Raw genomic sequence first — 24,308 nt, 5'->3', positions numbered from 1 at the left:
CATTCATACAAGCACACTTGGACACCTCACAGCATTAAGAGCAAGTCCCATGTATAAATAAAATTAAAAAGAATATGGAGGTAAACCCTCATTTTTGATCGATTAAGAATGTCATGTTCATTGTATCCTGCCAACAAGTATTGGTTACTGTGCTGTACTTTCCCAAGAACAGCAAAAGAATATGTAAAACATTACTGACAAAATCTGGTGTATCAAAGCTGCAGAAATAAGCTTTAGTAAAACAACATTAATTATAAAGAAACTTCAGCTTCCTCCAGTGGGTGCAGCAAAGTGCAACTGAAAAGCTCAGAAACATGTGCATAGACATAAATGTTTAAAATTCCAGGGTTCATTTGGTGTTCTTGCTGATGATACAAACATCAAGTCTCTAAAGTTACTTCTGGAGCTATGATGCTTTTTTACTTGACACATGGACTAACAGGCTACTCAGAGGAAGAACTTTTCAGTCTTGAGATGGGTAGAAAAGTGAAACATTCCAGTAACTGAAAGACTTGGACCTATAAAACTCACTGCTAATTAGATTGCAATAAAATCTGTGCTCCGTTTTCAGAAACATAACAACAACTAAGAAGAGCTATGCAAAGCTTGCCTAAGAAGAAACATCACCAAAATCAGTTGATACAATCTAGAATGGGTTTTGCAACATTGTTTTGCTAGTTATTTTCCTTCACTATTTTATCAAGGATAAAGAAATAATATTTAAAAGCAGATAAAAAAAAAATACCTGCAAGCCATGTTCTCCTGCATCATATTTGTTATCACCATCCAACTGTTCCACTGCAACGTAGTCAATGAAGGACTCAAAAACTAAATGAAAAAAGATCGGAGAATTGTACAGAAGGAGGAGGAAAAAAGTAAGTTTACTCCAGCCTGCAATGTATTATCAAAAAACATATTAGGACATGAGAGTTTGTGTTTGAATATTTGCGTCTTTACTTTTAAAAGTTTTATATTGCTTAAGGGTGTCCAGAAATGCACCAAATTGTAGGAGCATACATAAGGGTATCAATAGATTTTAAAATCAGAGTTACAACTGTCTGCCAAAACTCCTCACTTTGCAGCTGTAGAGCAGCAAGCAAGATGACTCTGTTTGCTGGGCTCTTACACACTCCTTTTCATGCCTCCAAGCACTCAGTAAAGAGATGATAAGGGAGCACTGTTATGCTGTTCTGATGAGTTCATTCTTTTTATTTGCTTATTACTATGGTCAGGTCTAAATAAGAATCTATTTCCTTCGAGTTCATCTTTATATATAAATTATTACCCCCTGTGACAACACCACCGTTGTCACCATGGCACACTATGCAGTTTTATGACATCAGGAAAACTCCTGAAGTTTGTGGACTTTTTTGAAAAGATAGCAATGAGAGAATTAGGGAGGAAGGAGCAGGGAAGGGAAATGGGATAAGGGAAAAAAAAAAAAGGTAATGCAGGCAAAAACATTTTCTGCAGAAAATATCTTCAATGAGGTGTCTTAAAGCAAAGATTTTCAAATTGCTGTGCACCAACAAAACCATTTGAAATTATAAGGCACTGAAGTCCAACATGTTGAAGTATTTAATTGGTGCATATCACAGTGTATCACTTACTATTTTTCTTTCCCTTTATACTTAGCTGGATGTCATAATAATCTTCTATTCGTTCAGATCGATAGTCTACGTGCTTGCATTGGATATAAGACTGTAAACAAAATCAAAACACCAAAGAATTTCAATGTATACAAGTAACAGAGTAAATGTAATTATCTTTTTAAGAAGTATTAAATACATACCACCATCTTCCCTCTGAACAATTTAGGAATAGTGCCTTCTACACACGTGCCTTTCATTTTATTTTCCACATTATCGAGCAGCTGAAAGAAAAATTAGTTTTTACATAAGATGATCTTGCAGTTTTTTAATTTATTCATCACATACAGATGACCACTTCACTGAATAGACTCTACATCACTTATATAAAAATGAAATGTTAAGTCTGTGCTGGCATCTCCTTTCTAGTCTTTTATATCCTCCTTTTCCCTCTAAAAACTCCACTGAGGACTCCCCAGCTACATTCCTTTGAGTCTGGAAAACCCCACAGATGTAACAATGTATTTGTGGATTCAAAACTTCATTTCTCTCCATGGCTGTAAAAGCACCACTAGCACATGTTCCAGTTACTTTCAACCTTCCCTATTCTTTACAAATTCCTCACCCAGAAAAGGCCATAAGCAATCCCATTTTTAAAGAGAAATAAACCAAGGCAAAAACTCTGCCTTCGAAACCCAATTTAAATTAATCAAGGCCACTATTACTCAGATTGTTAGTAAATTTTATCATATATGCACAGTATCAAGACAACATTATGCATCACAGATCAGCAAGAAATAGTATAAACGTACCACTCGACATAATTCCTGGACATCATGTTGCATGAAGCTGTCTAAAGTTTCCCACCTTTGTAAGGCAAATAAATACAACATTACTAATTGTGAAGAAAACTTACAGCTCAAAAGACATATTTGTGATTTCTCTGCAGATCAAGAATGTAACACACAGCACAATGTAAAGACTGAGACTTGGTAGTGGCTGAAGCACAGGATCTTTGGTTCTGGGGGATTTCCTCAGCAGGAGGAAGGGGCAGTGAACTTGTGAGATGCTCTGGCAGCCATTCTGAGCCCACCTGCCTTCTCCTCTGTGGGACTGGGGACAGGGAGGGCAGACAGAGCCAGCTGGAGAGGCAGGAGAATTCATCCAGTCTCCAACCTGGCCTCAGTTCATGCCAAAAAAAACTCTTTAAGAAAAAACCTGGGAGCAAATTGAATGCTGTCAGAATAGCTTGCACAGAGTGTTTCTCGCTGCCTCTCTTCTGAGGGCCCTTCAGGTACAGTCAAGTAGCATTCTGGGATTATTTCAGCACATGAAAGGAAGCAAATGGATTTATAGGAAAGACTGGCTCCTTTGTGCTCATCTAAACAGTTAATCCTGGGCACACAGTAACTCCAAGGAAGCCTTCAGCTTTCTGAACTGCCCATGTGCAAACACACTCGGGTGAAAGCAGGGGTGAGAGCAGCAGCCTCTAAATGCCTCAGAGCCAAGGTGCACAGTGCAACAAAGGGCCTCAGCACTACTGCCTTCAATGAAACAAGAAACACGAAATGTTTCTAGTTCCAGCATGAAATACTTTCTCCTGTGAGCTCTTCAACTCAAGAACGCTTTTTAAGTCTCTGACAACTCTTTTTGCAGCAGTCCCCACTCCCAACCATATGAAATAAGCCCTGCTGACTGAAGGCTCCAGCTTCACCCTGATGTTCCACCCCAGCCCTGGAAGTCACCAGCACAGGGGTGATCAGGAGCACCACTGACTTTATCTTTCCTCCCACTCTCCTCTCTGTGACTCACCCCCACTGTCACACAGCAGCACATTCATCTCAAAATTGTGCCAACAACTGTGTGGGGGTCCACACTTCAAAAAACTGAATGAAGTGACCTGTCAGATAATTAAAAATGGGAAATAATGTCCTGACCCCCCAGGCTTGAAACACTAACCAGTTTAAAGGACAAAACAAAAAAAAGGTTACATACTAAAATTAGGATTAAAAGGGCTCCTTCAGACATGCCATCAGTTTCTACTGAAAGAAGCCAAAATCAGTTAGAAACTCACAACACCCACTAAAAAGTAATACCCTAAACAGCACCTAGGTAGGGCTCACAAGGTCAGACACCCCTCCCTGATTCCACAGTGAGGGAAGGGGGAAACCCAGATCTTGAAACACATTCAAAAATTCCTTCCCAAAAATGAAAGCAGGCATGAACACATTTTTAAAACCTTGTTCTCAGATACAAAATTAAGCATCTGAAACACCCTCGGGAAAGGTGTCTCTTCATGCTACTAAAGATGACACAGCTGGGATCTTAATTCAAGATGAAATATTTACACTTTCACCAAGTCCTTTCCATGTAACAGGACAGCAGGAGCACTGATAAACTAAATATACAGTGTCCTAGCAGGAAGAGAGTATGGCCAGATAAACACACAACACTGAGGTTACTGATTTCATTTTAAACTTCCCCCAAAAGGTGAAAAGTGGAGGTTGCAAAGACACGGGTTTTATTAGGACAGAGCACCACGACAAGGGTTAGCAGCAGATGCAGGATGAACACTAGGGCAGCTGTGTGGATACAAACTTCCTCATGTGTTTTTAAATAAAAAAGTGCTTGTCAGTATTACTACAGGACTAGTCTGCTGATACAGTGAAACAAAGTAACACAATACAGTATTTTAGAACAGATTTTCATTAAATCCTACTCCACGCTTACAGAACATGCAAAGAGAAGGCTTGTAAAGGTTATGCTAATCACAATCTTTCTGTCCTAACTTGTGCTCAACGAAAACGTCACACTCGTAAAACACACAAAAACCCCACCCTCAATGTAGCTCTATTGTATAACCCTGTGTCTAGATACTCCAGATTTACAATTACACCCTCTAACACCATCTCACAAGAAATATGACCAGACTGGAAAAAAATACCAGGCAGTCAACTGGATATTGGGCAAAAAAGAAAATAAGAAGCAAGCCCTTTTGTGGATGTTCTCTGGGGAAAAGAGGGTGCTAGAATGAGGAAATGCAAAGAATTACTCTCTGTGTGCTTCAACACCTTTACTTCATGCAGCTGATACTCCTGTTAAGCTTTAAATCACCAAACAGAAAACAGCATTACACGGTTCTAAATCATGTTACAGCAGCCCTCAACGCAGAACTCACATGGAAATGAAAATTACTGCTATTCCCTACATTTAAAACAGAATTAATTTTTTAAAAGACATTAAGAATACATCAACTGCAATATTTCAATAACTGTTTTGCTCTGAATTTTACTTAAGCCAAATGCATCACATAATTTTCAGGTAACAGGTAAATGATAACCCTGCTCCTAACAGCTGTGTTTGTGTACCATTCCCCTTTCCAAAAAATCTGACTTTTGGATCAGTTGTCTTTAGTACTGACTATAAATAAAAACCTATCCAAGTAAACTACGAAAAGTTAAACTGTTATAAAAAAATTAACACTGTTATATTAAGCCTTCTTAGTGCCTCTCTAAAAATAACCTAATTTAAGTAGAACCTTTTTAAAGAAAAGTTTTATAAAGCCTGTAAAAATCCAATAAATAGCCACAATTTCTGAAACTTACCCAAACGATTTTGTTAACTTTTTAGTTCCAACTGGTTTGTCACTATGTTGCAGCTCATAAAACACTCTTTGCAATGCTAAAGGAACACTTTTGGATGAATCATCTCCTTCTGTGGGCATCATGTACACAGCCTGAAAAAGCATTTAGTTCAATTAGTATCTAAGGAAAAGTTTATTGCTCATATTGTTTAATGCATTCTTTCCTCTTCAGTGACTTCCTTCACAGAACTCAATTTAATCATCACTTCAAAACAGTCTGAAAAAAATCTTGTGCTGTAGTGTAAAAACGTTAATTGTCTGGAATGACTCTTTTTAGAGCACAGTGGTTAGAAAGATGTGAACAACAGATTCCATTCATGGTTATTTTATCTAAATGGTTCCCTTATTTCACCCTAGAACAGTAAATGCACTAAAGCATTTAACACCTTCAAACAAGTTATCACGCCTGGTTTATCTATGCAATCGTCACAGTAGGAACAGATATACTGGTCAATACCACAGGCTTTTGAAAATAACTTGTTTTGTGAAAAAGCAACCACATGAAACCACAAAAGGCAACAAGTGAATGAAAACAGAAATGGTCCACATGGGGAAAGATGTCAGAGGAAGCTTTGAGATTCCCTGATACATTCATTCATTCCTACTTAACGTCATCACTGTCCAGCAAATAAACAGCTTAACAATTCAATTCACTGATTATAATGATCTGGGAAGGATTGAGAACAAAGAAATTACACAAACAGACCAAACAAGGATTAGGAGAGTTCAACAGGCACTGAAATGAGATTTACTTTTTTGAAAGTGTACATCAATATATGTAGGAAAAACAAAGGGCAAACAAAAGGTATTTACAGGGAGATGTTCATTTAAGAAGCATAGACATAAAAAGAAAACAGACAACCCTGCAAGATTAGGTAACAACAAATGAAACAAAAAGGACTCCAATATTAAGTAGCATATGAGAAAATAACCTGTTAAAACATAGAAAAATTGCCACCTGAATTTTTGCTTGTGAAACAAAAAGGAATGATCCCTTTCTGTGAGTGAAGTGCTGAACTGGATCTCAGTGGTTCTCCCTATGTTTGTGCCTTGGCCTGGATGCCAGAGGGGTGCAGCACCTCCAACTTATCCTGCTTTTATAAATTTTATAAATTGAAGAAAACTGCATCTTCAATTTTATAATCAGCAATGGGTTTTAACTGTCAAAACTCAATAATCCTTAAACTTTTCTAATGAGTTAAGACTGCTTTAAGAGTTTATAGTGATCCAGTCTGGAGGAGAACTCTGTAGGTTCTGAACTCTGCTCCTGCCCATGGAGGTGCCAAGTTCAAAGCTGGGTTGAGTTGCTCAGGATCAGGTCCAGCTGAATTCTGAGCATCTCCAGCAATGGAGATCTCACAACCTCTCCACACATCCTACTGGAAGGCTGGACCACGCTGATTATGAAAATTTCTTTCCTAAGGTCAGAACTTTGAATTTCAGAACAATTCTAAGAAGCTAAAAAAGCAAATAATTTTCAATTGCTATATTTTTATCATCCAAATGCAGAGCTGCAGTTCAACACGGTGGCAAACTCCAAATATGAATAGCTAGAATTACACCTTTGATTTTACAAGTTAAACTAATTTCTTGCTTTGAAATATGAACATCAAAACAAGTCAGCATGCCATAGAGTTAACTTAAAACCCTCCCTGCCCCCAGTTTATGAACACTTTTATGAGTGGGTGTCACTGGCTAAAGGTAGAAGCAGAAGTTTGAATGACCATCTTAAATCTTCCAAATCTCTATAATCAACCCCTATTAACTTCTTTAACATCTTATAAATGCTTTTAAAAAACTAAATATATATTACACGCTATGTTTAAACAAATAGAAACAAGGTACAAAAATCAAGTAATGAAAAATACAAATACAGTCAGCGCTGACATGTTTTAAATAAATAAATATTAAAATGCTAAACCTACAGTAGGTTAAAAGTTAAACCTGTGTTTGACTCTTTCATCAAAAATGCATAAATTGAAGTTCAAAATACCTTGATAATTAACCAAATCCTTTACATTTAGTTCTTGTTTGTTTTCCTCATATACCATCTGGACAATTAATTCCTTTCCTATATCTCTCAAGTAATATTAAAAGAGTCATTCACAATTTACTTATAATTCCTACATTCCAGCTGTCATTGAATAAAAACATTGGTTTTATTTCTTCTGAAATTCTACATGTGTTAATCCAAACCAGGCATTTAACTCAGCTTTCCTTGGTTCTCCATCCTGTTTGTGCATACAGGTGGTATTGAAGCTCATTTCTCTAAGTTTTGAGTGTTTCTCCACACTAAAACAAACTACTTCTCAAATATGATCCTCTACAAACCCTTATTTTTATGCCTTACCCTCCCAAATTCTGAAGGCTTGACCTCAAGATCAAGAAGTGAGGCATTCTGATCCACTTAAAAAAGCAGAATCTCTTATTTTACACCTGAGAAGTTCCCTCAGGAAATGAACATAAAAGTGGAATAGGGACATGCATAGGCAGGGGTTACATGAAACAGACAGCTATGAGAAAAATTTTAGATATTTATATAGTGAAAGGATGCTACAGATAACCTTGAACACATTGCTTAAAGCCAAGAATTCCTTGAGCAAGGGAAGAAAATACTGTGCATGAAATTCTAAGGTTAGGTGAAGTATACTGGATAATTTGAGGAGAGGCAGATCAGGGACAAATGCACTGGACCAATATTTATTATTTTAGTGTAGTTATATGAACATCCTGCGATGTTCTCATGAATTGTAGGGAATTTTTCAAGGGAACCAGCAAACAGTTTCAAAATGGACTGGATGCAGCCACAAGTACTGACAGGCTGGAGGCACTGATGGCAGTTCTGGGACAACTCATGTAACATAGTCCAGGATCAAACCTGGACCCATCTGGGAAGTTACTGCTGCTCCTTGTCTACCTGGACTACAATTAAGCACATATTTATTGGTCACAGACAAAGATATGCTCAGAAGAGAGAGTTCCTTGGCTTTATTCTCTACCTCTGAAGCTTCTTGGTAGCTTAAAAGGGAGGTCTCACTTCAAATACCCAAGAACCTCCCATCTGTTGTCTGGAGGCAGAGCAAAGAAGAAAAGACCTCTCCATCAATCCTCCCCCACACTTCCCCAGCCTCTGCCTTTCCATAGGTACCTGTTTGCCTTTGCTATTGTTCTTTGCTTCCCCAGCTCTGCTCCTGACAGCAGCTTCTCTGGGAACAAAGCTCTAAATAACAGCAATAGAAATCCTTATCTCTTCTGAGTAAGAAGGATTCACAGAAATTATGGATAGGGTGAGAAGCAAATCGAGGGTGCTACATGTTTTATTTTACTCAGTTTTTAAGAGGAACAAGTTTGCTCAAAGTGAAAACAAAGGTGTTGTGAAAAGTACTTTTTTCAGGCAAGACAACTACTGATTCTTCCTGACCTGTACCGGTGGCATTCCAGCTGATGTTCAGGACCATTTCCATAAAGGAAGCTGCAGCTACCAGCTAATAAATCAAGTTTTCTCATATGGCTACTATCCAGATATTAACACCTCCTAAAAGCTGCTATTTATTTTGGGGCTGGGGGAGAAGTGCAGGGGAATGCTTGAAAAGGTTAGTTCAGTTGAAACAAATCTCTATCATAAAAACCATTTCTTCTTCACAGAACAAGATTACTTCATGGTACATATTGATTTACTGACTACAAGAGAGTCTTGAAACAAACTGCTCAATTGGATTAGATGGAGTCATTACAAAAACACTTTTTTCTCTGAATAGCAAAGTGAAGTTGTCCAACCAAAAACATAAAATGCACAAACATTATGAGTTATGAGCTGAGCAAAAAGAACAGGAATTATAATGAATGAAAAGCTGAAGGAGTGAATTATACCTCCTGCAAAAAAGAAAAAGGTGCATCATGTAAAACAAGTCAGGTATTTATTTCTTGTCCATGGCATTGGTAAGATCTCAGCTACAGTCTATTGGAGTTTGATGTGCTTTTTCAGAGTAAAGAACACATTGCAAAAGAGGAAAATAAATGCCAGCTGGGACACTTACAGGCCACAGTGATATAAGCATAAGATGGTGGGAAACTGAAGACAGTGGAAAACAAGTACATTAAAAAGGGAAAATAAAGTTTAATCAAAAGGTAACAACTAGTCTACACAAGAGAAAGCCTAAGCAGAACAGTTCATTTTCACTGAGACATACAGTAAATGCAGAAATGGGCAGAAAATGAATTAGGATCAATAGGACACGCCACTAAACTAAATAGTGCTGAGTTAGTTTTTTTACCAAGTATATCCCCTCTTCTAGATAACCATCTCCAATATCAAGTCATCACTTCTGTTTTTAATACCACTAAGGGTACTGCACTGTTTTAAAATGACATATTATCTAGCATATTTTATCCTGGGTTTGGATATTTATTACAACAATATTTAAAGAAGTTCTTTCCAGCAAAGAAATGATATCTACAGTAAATAAAAAATATCAATACAGCAAACATAAAATTAAGTTGTTTAAACTACTGAAGCTACAATGCTTCCCATCACTACAAAGAGCTAACCATGATAACAGAAAATTCAGCTGCATAATATAAATTACAACACAGAAAAAATGTCGTGCATGTGTATCTTTTTACTTTGTTTATGGGCTCAGAAGCCATAACTGACTGCACTATTTTAACTCTTTCAAAAATGGAAATTACTTATGTAGTCATCCCCTTTGCCTCCCCCCAGCAATTCCTACCAACATTAACATGCAATGCAGTCAAAGAAACACCCCTTGACTCAGGTCTTCAGCAGAAGACAAAAGCTTATGTTCCACAAACTACTCAGCCTCCAGCAAGATGTGCATCACCATGTAAGTCCAACTCTTCTAAGAGGATAAAGGAGCCAAAAGGAACACACTGCTCTGTTCTAAAACACAACATTGGCTATCTCAATTAGCAAACTCAGGTTCTTTCACAGGTTACTTACCTTTCGTAGCTGATTTGTGAAAAATAAAGTCTGTAACAAACTGTTCATGTAACAAGTTGCTCCCTGGTTCTTTAAGCCAACATATCCTGTGTGCTTCTTTGAATCCCACCTGGGAAACAGTTAGTGGTTAAAAACAAGACAGTTCTATATTAACTATAATAAAGGGCATTTGTTCTAAAGCAGTGCTGCTGGCAGATCTCAGCTACTCTTCACTGTTACTGAAGGTTCAAATAAACTACACTTCACTACTGCCTGCCAGTAACAACAGTCTTTGCAATTAAATACTTTGTGATTTTGTTAGCTTTTCTTTTTAAATATGTCCTATATGGAAGAAAAATTATGTACTATGCAAGTGTACTGGAACCCAGAGCTGTACTTTTAAGGGCAAGTCTCCACTTCAGTACAACCACTTTGATTACAAGTGCCATGAAGAAGAACAACTCGGAGAAGTTTTACAGCAACTGTAAACCAAGGCAAGTCAGACAGCAAAGCCACTTCACTGCATCTGACACCCCATCAGCTCCAAGATCACAAATGCTGAGGCCAGAGCTGCAGAGGTGTTAAACCAGAAATCAGCTCACGCAGATGTTGAGGTTCCACAACATTATGCTGACTCACACAAACAAATTTAAGCTACACGAAAATCTCCATGTGACTATAAAAATATTACTGTGTGAGAATTCATTAATTAGAAGTGATAAAGTGAGAATGGCTGATGAGAGCTGCAAATGGCAGTAACACAAAATACTTGAACAATCTCAAGTAACATAAAAAGATTAGAATTAAGAATTTTACTGATTTGGTTTTAATTAAAGATACTTACGCCACTCCATGTGGAGCATCTGCTTGAACATAGACTTCAAAAGTAACTTTGTCCTCTTCTATAAAGCCTTTTTCAGGATCAGTAACTTCCTGTAAAACAGGAATGACAGAGGAACATGAAAAGTGCAGCTTGCAACATGACTGTAGTGAAGCATCCAGCTAGACATCACTTTCTAGTTTCCAAGACTGAGCTATCAGTAATAATAAATTAAAGAAGAAAAACTGAAGAAAACACCAAAGCAGCTGTTTTTCAGCTTAATATATTTTAATCCTTTTTTAGTGTCTCAATACAGGAAACTTGTTCCTGCCTTCTAAGATTTTGCACTAGTTTTTCAGTTTTCAATGGTACAAGAGTTGGTAATCAAATGTTCTGCTTCTTCTGGATTATATTCCAGAATCTTTGCAAATGCTTAAAAAGCTGTCACAATTCAAGATAAACCTCAGTAGTATTACTAGGGGTGGAAATGCAAACAAATTTATGTTGCTTCAGAATGCCACTGACTATCGCACAGTGGAAACAAACATAGATATGCAGAAAATAATGAAGGAGTATTGAAATTACAACATAAGTAAAAGCACTCTACAAAAATTTAGTACAGGAATTTTTAAGAAATTGAAAAGCAATCCACAGCAGTGATAGAAAAAATATCAGCTTGGAAAAAACACCCTTTTTTAATTGGCATCTCAGTATGCAGGAGTACAAGCACAAAACTGCTCCTATCTAGCAATAGATTAATACATGTCCAATTACTTACACTCCAGGCCATGAAGTTGGAAAAGCCCCAGTCATTCTCCTTATGAAAGAACAAGTGACTAATACGACGACTGAATGATTTTTCATCATCCTTGTAGTTTATTATCTTGAGAACTGCTTGTGCATGACAGGACCATGACCTATAAATACAGAAGAAACACTTGAAACTCATTCAAAACCAAGCTTATTATAGTCATTAGCATAAATTTTTTGTTAGGGATTTTTGGTACATTACTTTCACACACGGCAATTTTTTTTTTCCTTTTTAGATGTTAAGATTTGGTTAATTGCTATTGAGGGCATGAACCTCTAGGGCTTTCTGAAGCCACATTATGAATGTGAACTCAGAATGGAAATTTTTCTTAGGGCAAAGCGTTGTTAATAAAGTACTGTCAGGCAATTGCAGGTAAGAGAGGTTGAAGAGCTGACTGCTCTCAGAGGTGAGCTACTTCTGATCTGCTCTAACACAGATGGATGAGCCAACTCAAAGTGCTCCTGGTGTCTACAGAGTGTGGTATCTCAGCCTCTGGCTAAGGAAAGGAGGGGATGGTTCTACTCTCCCTCCCACAAGATAAACTCCCCAACACCAATTGTCTCAGCAGCACTTCTTTATGACCATTCCTGTTCAAAATCACCCTACTTGTGCAAGACAATCAGTCTGAATGTCAGCTCAGACAAGGTCTTGTCACTGCCTCATGCAGTGGCATTACTGCTTGTTTAGCTCCACCAGCTGCACCTTGGTTGGTACTTTTAGAGATCCCATTATCCTTTTTCTGTGACTACTTGCACTTGAATCACTTCTCCTGCGACTTGTTAATACACTTCCAACTTTTTTCTTTACTTCCTGCACTAAGCACTCACCTCCTAAATGACAAAACTGATGAAAAAGAGCAACTTGTTATTCAGATTGAACAACAAGCTTTGGGAGATTTGGTGCAAGAATGGAATTACCCTGCTGGAAGGCATACCTGTGGGGTCTGCACTCTGGCAGGATAAACTGCAGGAATGCCTCAGAAATTTGTAGTTATCTTTTAAAATTTTTTTATTACTTACAAAAGTGTTTAAAGATAACCAATTTTGATTTGCATGCAGGACTCCAAGAACACCTATGTGTTCATATCTCTCTTGATGAGGGATGAACTCCACTCTCATCCCCTGCTGTGCCTCCAGTGGTAGCAGTTACCTGCTCACATGCTTCACAGGGCAGGATTTATAGCTCAGCAAGGTTAGAGGAGCTCCAGCACCACCTCCATTTGAAACAAACTCAGAACATTTCCCATGCCAACAAAACTGTCAGTCAAGGACTTCCCCCCAGCAGTTAAACAGAAATGTATCTAAATTCTACCACAAACTTCTAGTTACACAAGGTACTTTCAGCTCATCCTAAAGAGGGGATTACTCTTAGGCTTTGAGATTTAGAAAGGTGAGGAGGAAAGGGGACTCACACTCTTGCAAGTATTCTTTCCTGTTGCAGAAAGCCGGGTGAAATATTTTTTGTGCATGTTTGTATTTCTTGCAATAGATTAACCAGTGTCAAGCGAGGACTTGTACAGTAATGAAAAGGGTCTTACGTGGAATCGGATTCAGCATTGCACTGAAGGAAGAATCCTACACTTTTTTGGTGTGGTCTGTCCGGGTAGAGTCGTGGCATAACCATGATTTTCCATGGTAAATTCCGTACAAAGCAGGGAGGACTGAGAACTGACTCGCTCAATCTGTTGAAGCGTTCGACTGTAAACTGAAATGTTGCTTCTGATCGCCAACTTGTATCTGTAACACATACACAGAATTATTTGAAAAAACTGATGTTTTCACTCAAAAATGCCTTTTTCAAAAATCATGCAATGTGAGCATGTTTCATGTAACAGGATATTGGAAGCAATAAAAACATCCCCATCCCAGAGAGACACTGAACTACTTTATTACTTAAGTTTCAATTTTTTCATTTTGGAAAACACTGCGACACCATTCAGGCAAACAGAGCCCTGAAAGACGCATTCCTTTTGTACACTCTTTCCTTAAATACTTCTTCAGCACTAGAGTTTGTTACCACTCAAGTTTCCTCTAAAGCAGCGGGTGCAGCAAGACAGAGACATCAAATGCTTTACAACTAAATCACAGCCCACTCTTAACTCTTCTTGAGTAGCATCTCCATAGCACAGTTTAAGTCAGCTCCCTGCATGAATCCACATGCACAAAGGACTTTCACAATCTGTTCAAATGCCCCGTTGATACCAAGTCATCATTTAGTTGGTTTTGGCTTGCAGCAGTGTGTTTTCAAAACAGATGAACCCCATAGGTTGGCTGTTGGATTTTTTTTCAAATCTCATACCAGTTTGCTGAAGAACGGCTCAAGAGTAGGGTCCTGTATTCTTTGTGGTATTCAAAGCCTTAGAGATTTCTAGTGGTCTAAAAGTTAAATGAGACACTTTTTTTTTTTTTAAGAGCTTATTTTGACACACACAATTAATTTCTCCTTCTTCCCACATAGCCAGTTCTTCATATACCACAATCTGTTGTGCTTCTGTTGTACACAGCTATAACAGGGTGCTGGAGACTGTGACAGCTTCAGCAAGGCGCAAGGCTGGGCTCTCTTTATTGTGACGTGCCTCATATTGCACACAGGGAAGGAATAACTGCAACCTATCCCAACAATTCTGCAGGGCAAGGATGCACAAGACACTCCTTTTCCATGGCTCCAGCCTGACACTGGTGTGACACCGTTTGGTTTGTTACTGGGCGTGAGGAGGCTCCAGCAGCACTGAGGGCAGCAGGCAGCACCCCGGTCACTGCTGTTCTCACACCACCCACGGCGATGCAGGACTGATGTCACATGTGCAGTGACACCTGAAATCAAAAAGCACTGAGGTACAACGACAGCAGCCAGAAATCTGATCATGAAATTGTGACAAGGCACACACTACACAACAAAAGTGTTCTTTCTGTGCACGGGTAGCAGCAGTTCACTCAGCACCAGAGACAGTGTTGAACCATTTTTAAATAAACAGGTGAGTCCTCATTGATACCTTACTTAAAAAATGAGACGCTCTTCATTACAACATGCAACAGTGTAAAGACTATACATTTCAATACAGAAAATTAACAAGTTCTATCCACAACTGCCAGGGAACTTTGACAGATTTTGTTCTTCTCCCTTGCTTAACAGTTTTCAAGCAGCTGTCCTACTTCTGAACAGCCACCCCGTTGATCTAATTTGTGTATGGTCTGACAGCCATAAGCACTCCCAACTGTCGCTTGACAGTACTACAGCCCAAACCAGCTTCCTCTCCCCTCCACACCTGCAACGACCTTGTTACCCTGCACTGTCAGCTTCCTCAGTGACACAAGAGCTCAAAGGATTCCTTTGTCCTTTTTCCCTACATGTAAGCACAGTTAACTGTTAGTCTATCACTTAAAAACTGTTCTCTACCCATTTTCACTACTCACTGCCTGTTGACAGAGTAGAGAGCTGGATGCCTACAATCAAAAGCCAGGCAAGCTGCAGCCAGAGGAGCTGTACACTCTAAAACTTGATTTGCAGGCAGGATAAAACAAATCTGTAACATGCTTAACAATTTAAAAATCAGCCTTCCATCATGCATCTCTCAAACCAGCTCAAGTCCTCCTCCCTACTCGCAGTCCGATCAGTGCTTCTGGGCTCAGTCTAAGCCTCCAAACAACGAGCCAAGTTTGGTTTCTGCCTCCTTTGATGCAGCTTTCAGAGCACTTCAGCACAACGATGCAGCAATGCTGCTACAGAGTCAGCTAAAAAACACAGCCCACGCAGCATCTGCAGATGCTTCAGAGAAAGTTTGCCTGTATTTCTTGATTTCTTTTCAGGAAAGCCTGTGCATGAGAAGAACACTCCTCTCTGTAAAATATTTGAGCAGTTACTAGTAACTGCCCCACAAAAACACAGGTCAACCCTAAAACAGAAGTTTCTTTAAAAATAACAACCTTCCTTTCCTGCCAGAAAGCCCATTTTTCTAGCAAATATAATCGACTAAAAGATTAATTATATTAAAAAATGCGGTTTACACAGTAAATGTGACAATTATTCTGAGCATGTCAATAAATAAAACCCTTTTTCACCATCACAATCATGTCCAGCTTCCAGTAAAAGACTGCCATTGGCAGGAGGATAATTTAGTAGCAACTGGCAAGTAAGACTTCTATAAATCCCTGAACTACAAATACAACACATGATGCTGAACACAAGGTAAATAGAACAGACTCAGCTGACAATGCTTGGAGAAGTTACATGTGACAGATTGTATCTGCTACATGGAAAAGATTGTTTCATTGATGAGATGAATGCCACAATCAGCACCTTGACACAACAAAGACCCTGCAAATCAGAGAGCCAAATACTGTATATGATCCATTTTAAGATGGAAGCACCACTTTAAATGTTTATACTTTTGAGAAAAGCAGATTTCTTTATTCTATTAGTAAATTTTGCTACCTTTAAAGTGCACTGAGGTTATTAAAATATTCTGAACCTGAATTATTAATGAGGAAACTGGCTGAATATTCTATGAATATTTTAATAATGATCCAAATACTGGATGCAATAGCAGCACATGGCTAAGACTGATGCTTCTGAAAGCCTCCTAGCCTCTGCAATTCTTCACAGAAATGAGACTTCAGGAGGTAATTGCAAAGCTCTGAGTTTATGTTTAGTTTGGGACCTTCTGTTTGAACTTTAACTTCTAAGAGAATTTATTCTGTGTGCTGTTTTGAATACCGATGCACTTGCAAACAAAATTCGATCAGAACCTTGCTTTTAATATTTTTTACATTAGTTGCAGGAGCCGCTATGCCAGCTCACAAAGCCTGCTTCAGTAAGTCATTCTCTGTACAAAGCACACTACATTCTTTCAGCTGGTTCTTTTTAATTGCTGAGACATCATACAGAGCAACAACAGGTACTAGTCACAGTGCTTGAGAGAACACAGCCTTATCTCAAAGTCCTGCTGGTGGTCCCTGCTGCCCCCACTCCCTGTGCCTCACAATGCCTGCGGTTGGTTCCCAAGCAAAGGGGATGAGAGCTGCACTTTTTTTTCCCCCAGTCTTATCAGTCATTTCTTTATGTGCTAAGCTGGAAGAACAAAATCACCTCCAAATTTCTTGAACTCAGAAAATCATCAGAAAGCTGGTTTCTATGATCCAGCTGGAAACATCAACCTTTCATCTTCCTGCTCACCTCTTTCGCAGGAAACATTAAACTCACTAATTCCACTCAAGAGGTATCTAAATTCTCTTCATGCATTCTGTATCAGCTCAGATTGATAGGAATAACAGCAAAAGAAAACTGCATATTTATCAGAGAAGCCCCTGTCTCTCATTTTTTCCTATCTTCTGAATCTCTGAGCTGTCCATTACACACACACATCATGCTGCAAACCAGGTTAACAAGAGCACAAATAGCAAGAGAGCAACTGCACTGGTGTGTAAATAATGCAACAGCAAGCAACTAATCTGATTTACAGGACTTGGAAAAGAGGCATCATCCACTTACGTGATGCAAGTCTTCAGGAATGTCTTTGCAACTCTAACATTTTGCAACAGCACTACTTTCTATGTGTGTCAATGCTTCCAGCTGGATCATAGAAACCAGCAGAGTGGGCCAAAGCTCCTCACCAGGCTGAAATTCCACCAAGGCATGAGAAGCTTTCACAAGCCTTTTGTCAAATACCTTCAGATACTTCTCCCTACCTTCATATCCAGTTCTGAGAGGAGTCAGTTGGCAACTGACAGGAACTGCCTGACAGCAGTTTTTTGGTTAAAAAGTCCATGCTATTCTGAATGAAGAGCTGTGTGTCTGATTGCCTGTCAGCCTTCATATAGCCTGGGTTTCATCAGCTATTTGTGCAGCCTAAGTTCCCTTTGCCTAATTTGTACAAGTATACACAGACCAACTAGTGGACAAATTGTTTACTAATTGACCAGTGTGTTATGTACTGGCTCTATCAAGAGCAAACACTGTCAGGCTTTCTTTCTATAAACACCACTACTAAGAACATAAACTAAACAGAGCTGTTCTTGCCAGTCAGTGTCAACTCACATGATCTTCTCTATTCACCCTCCAAATACCATGGCCTGACAAAGACATTTAACATCTTTTATAAAAGCTTTTGATAAGAACAGAAATCCCTGTTTCACTCTCAGCTAGTTACTCTGAGCAATAAATCAAAGCCCTCTGAATGAGATTAGGTAATCGCACAAATAAAATGCACAGGCTAAAAGCAGACCTCATTTTTATTTTATTGTGAGACTCTGATTATAGGAAACTTTATCTTTGCCAATGATACAGAGGTGATTCAACCATGAGATGCTTTTGTCTTGAATTTAAATCCTATTCTCTTCATGAACATTACTATTTTCTATCAGTATCCTATGTTTCTTCAATACAAGAAAGTAAGCACTTTTTTGACCTTCAACCTCAAACTCTGATTTTTCTTAAAAGATCGCTCAACATTTTTGCACAAATCTAACTAAGTGTTTATGCCCAGTCCTGAATGTATCTCACAAGACAGTATGGAACATGAAATTAGAGTGGAACAAATCCCACTCATACGCTGTCTCCCTTCTCCGAGCTCCATTTTATTTAGTTCTTCAAAATGAGCAGTCCCCGTCCATATCCTCTCCTAAGAAAAGAATCATCACTGCACATTTTCCTCACTAAACAGACTTTAGTGAATTAAAAATTTTTTACCTTTCTTTAAATAAACCCAGACACATCTACTTATAATTTTCTGATCTTCAGTAACAGAAGAAGACTGTACACCCTTTTTTCATTTAATGGACCAACAAAAAGACTCCAAAAACACACCTTCCCTTTTATTAACAGGACATCAATACTTATTTCTTCCTTTACATCTGCAATTAAAAGGGTATCAGAATTGAGGGGAAAAGATGTTCATCAACGGAATAGTTACCACTGACTTACCATACAAAGACAAAAGCAGAGCACAGCTGCCACCTGACAAGAGAGCAGGACAGATAAGGATTCCAAACATCCTGCAGGAATTGTGTAACTGTCACTATTCAGCAAAGCCCCAGCTGCAGCACGTTTAAAGGGATGGATCACAAAACATAACAATGGACAGTATCACTTTTGGCAATTTTAAAATGAGTGCCTAGAAAGAGTATGAGAAAAAATCCCAGGCCCTCAGAAGTCTAATCCTATTGTACAGTGTGTTAAAAGGATGCCTGCACAGAAAACCAGCAGCCACAACTACAGAGGGTTTCATTTTTTAATGAGCTGCAGTTCAGAGGACACAGGTAAGATATGGATCATTTTCTCCTCAAAATCATAACAATAAAGAAGCCAAACAAACCATGTTTTTATCAAGTATTTACTCACCATCTTCCATGTCTTCTTCAGTGTTGTTATGTCCATCAGCCATCGCTACATTCCCATTAATGACAGGATTTTGAGTAATTCTTGGAGGATCATCTGTATCTCCAGCTAAGACAAAAAAAGTATGTAAAAATTAACCAGCTGATTAATAATCAGAATTTAACATTTTTGTCTCAGGCAGCACTTACAAGACACACCAATGGTGCACACTTGCACAGAACAGTATCTACCTTAACTATAGCACAGCAATTGTACTGGTATGTGTCTAACTACAATTCTTCAGATAGATGAATATTTATGGATGAAGAAGAAAGTCCACATTAATGTGGAATACAAATATCATTAACTGATTTCTAAGTTTTCAAACAGCCTCACAGTTAGCATCTCATAATCAAGTCTCATTAACTAAAAACTTTTTAAATCACTTTTTCTGGCATTCTGCATTTTTACACAGATACAAGTTTCTAATAGCAGACTTTCTAAACTAACAATTTACTTTAAGACTTCTTCAGTGTTACTATTTCTTTAAGAAAAAACCTAAACCTTTAATTAAATGTAATGGTAAGATCTATATCTTGGGGAAAATTGGAAAGAAAATCCTTTAAGATTAAGGAACATTTTAGATAGATTTTCCAGCTTTTAGCCATCATTGCTATTAAGTTTTGCTACAAAGACCATTTAAAACATATGTAAATGCCACTAAACCAAGAGATATGAGACAACTTGATGAACTAAATGCCACTGTTTTAAAGATGCATTGCTTTGATGAACAAACATCTTCCTAATTCATCCAACAACCGAACAACGCCTCCTTTCATCATTGTGCACCAAAAGCCAATGGATAGTTTCAGCATGATTACAGGGAAGTGGATACATTCTTGGATAAAGTGGTTTTTATCATCAAACTGTGAAACATATAACCCCTTGCAACCACCTCAAGGACAAAGCACTGCTCAAAAGACACTCTAATTTAAAAGGTCTGACAGGTTTCTCATTGCTGTGCTAGTCCTGCTATTAACTTGTATATTCTGCTACCCCCTAAAATCCCCAAGGCCACTGATTTCTGTAACCAAGGACAGTTTCACACCCAAAACTACACACAAGTTATTGACTGTGTGTGCACCAGGGATGCGGGTAACGGTTCCCAAGAGGCACAGCACGATCCCAGTCCCGGAGCACCAGCCCGGCTGTGCCCTCGCCCGTCAGCACCCTGGACAGAGCCGCTCCTGCTGCCGGCCCTGCCGAGCTCCCACTGCCTCTCTGCTCCCCAGCGCTCGCAGGGACGCCCAGGGACCAGGATGCCGAGGATTGGGATGCCCAGGGACTGGGACGACTCCTGGCTATTTGTAAGAACTGCCCAGAAGCATGGAGGCAACTAGCCTGGACGCTTCTCTTCTACTGGATTGCAACTGAATTTCTCCTGTACAGAAGGGACAAACACCAACGACAACAGGAATTGCTGTGGGATCACCACTGAGGACCTTTAAAAGCCAGGGAGTTCATGCCAAGGGTTGGATAAGCCATGGGAGAAGTGCAGCAGGATCAGTCACCAATTGCTTCACAGTCTTCCCTCTCCTTACAGCACAAGGTGCTTTTGCAGCCTCATTCCAATTCACAGCACACAAGAAGATACTTTCACACCCAGTACTCCTATTCTGATTGTTTACTCCTGTAGTAAATCTGCAGAACTAGTAACCTCTGCCCTCACCTCATCAGAAACGGATCAGGTTAGAGACTTACTCCTGGATTAGAGCTCTGCAGATCACGAACTCCCCGCTCCATCACGGCTTTCGGGGCTTACTGGGGTGCAGCAGATGCCACCACGAGCAAAAGGGATGTTTGGAAGTGTCCAATCTGCAGCACCCAGGATAACATGGGCACCACCTTTCTTATTTCTCAGAATTAGGACAAAAGCAAAATCAAGAATGACTTAAAAGTTTTGATTTGGATAGAAAAAGGTTTGCAGGAGATTGCCTCCCCTGTGATAGGGCTGCGGGAGTCCCCACCAAGAGCGACTGGCACTGACAACGCTGCAGCACAGGAGGACAGCAAGTTAAAAGAGAGACTAACTACAATAAAATGGGGGAACAGGTCTGAACTGCTGCAACTCAAGGGCAGGAAAAGTGACAAAAAGAAGAGTAAGAAGGAAAGGTCCCCGAGTTCATTTCCATACCCTGCTCTCTTTTTTTGCCACGTTTTAACCTTTCAACAGGATGGTGCTGGTCTAAGCAGGACCAGTTCTCTGGGTCACTGCCATCTAGAAGCATGTCCTCAGCAATGCAACAGTGGCAAAAGTGGCAAAAGTATGAATGGTTAGCAGAGGAAAGAGAAAATGCAGAAGAGATCATAGCAAAAGCAATCAACTTGAACACAGGCAGCTTCTGAGAGATGCTGTTTAGTGATAAGACAAATGAACCATGATGAATGCCTCTGCTGCTTTTTCTGACATATATTGACACAGAGTTTGTGATACAGCTTTCAGAGATGGAACCCAGATAACACCAGTCAATGCTTTTGGCTTCTGTGAACAAAGGCAGTTTTTTAACTGCTAATAAAATTCAACTACTACAGCAAATCCTTTACACAAACAAAACACAATCCCTTTTCAACAGATGTACTAGCAAGCAGTATGACAAAATGTATTTTCTACTACAGCATTTAAAACCAGTCATTTATGTTTTCCTCTGCTGTCCTTAAGAGCTCATAGGAAAGAATCGTAAAATCATACTAAGATTTAATTAAGAAACATGTTTTCCTTTGCCTCAAGCAGAGGCAATGCCACAGAATTATTCAAATTATACACTACAGGATTAAGAAAGAGAAAAAATACCTGTCCACACTGGCCAGGAAAACCTTCCTACCAAACATACTACTTAATACACTGCTGTCTTTAATGCAGCTTAAACCACAGTGTGTCAACATCACCCCAGTCATGTCATCTGCCCATTCCCAGACCAGAATACCCAGTTTTAATCATATCCTTGGAATAAATTAGAGGTGCAGCCTATTAATCAACTGAAAGTTAACATAAGCCACATCAATTAAAGAAGTATCACAACAAAGCATGAAGTGACCTTATGAATAGGGAATGTTTTTAACTCTTTAAATACAGTACTGCAAAATATGAAATAAAAAAAACTTTCAATAGCAAAATTTTAGACACTGTCAGACTGTTTGGTGAGAAGCATTCAAGTTGTTTTCTACCTCCCCAAAAATGCAACACCTAACCCATTGTAGATATTCTTTCACTACAAAAAGGAATGCAAGGCAACATGAAAAATAGTGATTACAATTTCTTCTGAAACATTTAACATCATATATGATTTTCTCTCTGCCCATGCCACTGCATTATAAACAAAAAATACATCTTGAAGAGTTTAAAGGGGACCTCTGAGTTTGGAGGTTAAGACAATTTCCAAGAAGAGACATTTCAGACACTAGTGAGTTTGTGAAAAAAAAAACAAAAACAAAACACTTTCACTTATTTACTGCAAGATCCCGAATGCTGAAAAGAAATCAAGTATAAACACTGAGGTATGGAACCAGAATGGAACTGGAGCACCCCAACACTGACTGGGAGGCTGGTAAGAAGTGTCAGTCACCTTCCACAGACAAATGACTGGCTCATATTGAAGTGACTCTGCAGGTGCACACTCCTCATCTCTCATTAACCAAGCCTGTCACTGAAGGGTTGAGATGAAAGTCTGAAAACAAAACGGTTTTTGCAATTGCTGCAGGGGAGGAGAGAAGGAAAAACATTACTAAATTCTCTGAAATTTCAACTTGCCATGCAGTGACAGACCTGACAGAAAGTATTTAAAAAAAAATAAATCTTCTTGTTATGGACTATGACCTCAACATTATCATACTCAAATAGTCACACTATGAGGCAATAAGATGAAAAATAGTACCAATTATTATAAAAAACTGTATTCAAAAAAGCCTGTTCAGATGGATTCAGCCTGTTTAGCAAGATGAACTCAGTGTCACTGTAAGACGTTGCTCTGTTGTTCTACTGTTCACAACAATTCAAATCTACAAGGAAGGAATCTCAAAGTTTGCTATAAATTTTTTCCTATTAATGAGAAAGCAGAAAAGATTTTGTCAAGTTCGTGTGGCTTTCAGCACAACTTAAATCCTGTTCTAAGACAGGAGCACTGTAGAATGTGATCTCTCTCTGAGGTGCAGGACACAGTTGCTCAGCAGTAAACACGTGCTTGCAGTCACATGTGGACAAAAGCTTCAGAATGACTCCACAGCAATTTAATTACAGCACAAACTATCACTATTTTAACAATGATGACAAGGAACTTTAGTAGCTTTCAGTCATGAGTCATATCACACCAAGTAGTCAAAGTCTGAAAGATTATCTGTGATGTCTGTCATTAGCTTTTGGAGCTGGCAGCCACAGAGGAGAAACCGAAGCAGTCTCCCGAGCAGGTTATGAAACATTTGTTTCCTTTTGAGGTTAAAGAGACCACAGCCGAGGAGTAATAGTGGTACTAAAAACTTGGTTACAGTTATCACACACATCCGCCTGACGATGGAAATCACCAGCGCCGAGGGCTTTCACAGCCCCTACAGTTTGCACAGACCTCCAGAAGTGCCCCAGCAATCCCAAAAAGGAGGGGGGAGCTGCACCAAGGGCAGCAGCAGCAGCCCCAAGGGAAGTCACTCATTCACTGCTGGCATAAGATTGAAAAATATGAACCAAACTTCATATCCAGGGTTCTGCTTTAGTGGGGGAAAGCTGAAAACACAGGACTTTCTCCTCTGCTGCTGGACTAAATGGACATTCCAGAATCAAAGCCGTCATAGAATTTTTAAAGAGTCTTTTAATACTTAAAAAAAATATAAATAGAACAGTATGTACAGATATGATAAAGGAGGGGGGGGTTGTCTGTGTATGTGTGAATTCCAGTGGACAAGTGAACCTGCAGTAAACACTAAGAAAAGGGACTTACTGGGCAAAACTATAGGGTGGCAGGAGATAAGAATAAAGTCAGAGAATGTAAAACTCTCTAAAAAATGAGAAAAGTCCATCCTGTAGCAGTTAAATTACATGAGCATCAAAGGATATGCACTGAACACACAGTCCAGGTCCAGCTTTGCACCTCGGTGTCAGAACTCCAACCTGTAACACTCCCCTGGGGTAGCCCAGCAGAGCTGCTGCT

At 39.1% G+C, this 24,308-nt stretch overlaps 1 protein-coding gene across 1 annotated transcript in view; it reads right to left on the bottom strand.

Annotated features, from left to right (window-relative positions):
• Nucleotides 1–24,308, bottom strand: part of USP7 (ubiquitin specific peptidase 7) — a 69,714-nt gene that overhangs the window by 20,515 nt on the left and 24,891 nt on the right. The window contains exons 2-11 of the mRNA XM_027684016.1: nucleotides 19,138–19,242; nucleotides 13,340–13,538; nucleotides 11,770–11,908; nucleotides 11,016–11,104; nucleotides 10,193–10,301; nucleotides 5,195–5,325; nucleotides 2,402–2,456; nucleotides 1,793–1,873; nucleotides 1,611–1,701; nucleotides 746–828 (exon numbers count right to left, since the gene is read on the bottom strand). Of these exons, the coding sequence (XP_027539817.1) occupies nucleotides 746–828; nucleotides 1,611–1,701; nucleotides 1,793–1,873; nucleotides 2,402–2,456; nucleotides 5,195–5,325; nucleotides 10,193–10,301; nucleotides 11,016–11,104; nucleotides 11,770–11,908; nucleotides 13,340–13,538; nucleotides 19,138–19,242 (1,082 nt within the window). The remainder of the gene's footprint in view (nucleotides 1–745; nucleotides 829–1,610; nucleotides 1,702–1,792; nucleotides 1,874–2,401; nucleotides 2,457–5,194; nucleotides 5,326–10,192; nucleotides 10,302–11,015; nucleotides 11,105–11,769; nucleotides 11,909–13,339; nucleotides 13,539–19,137; nucleotides 19,243–24,308) is intronic.

This window comes from Neopelma chrysocephalum, unplaced genomic scaffold, assembly GCF_003984885.1.
Source record: "Neopelma chrysocephalum unplaced genomic scaffold, ASM398488v2 Primary Assembly neopelma1_65b, whole genome shotgun sequence".
Taxonomy (NCBI): Eukaryota; Metazoa; Chordata; class Aves; order Passeriformes; family Pipridae; genus Neopelma; species Neopelma chrysocephalum.
This window is presented reverse-complemented; position numbering and strand designations above follow the sequence as displayed.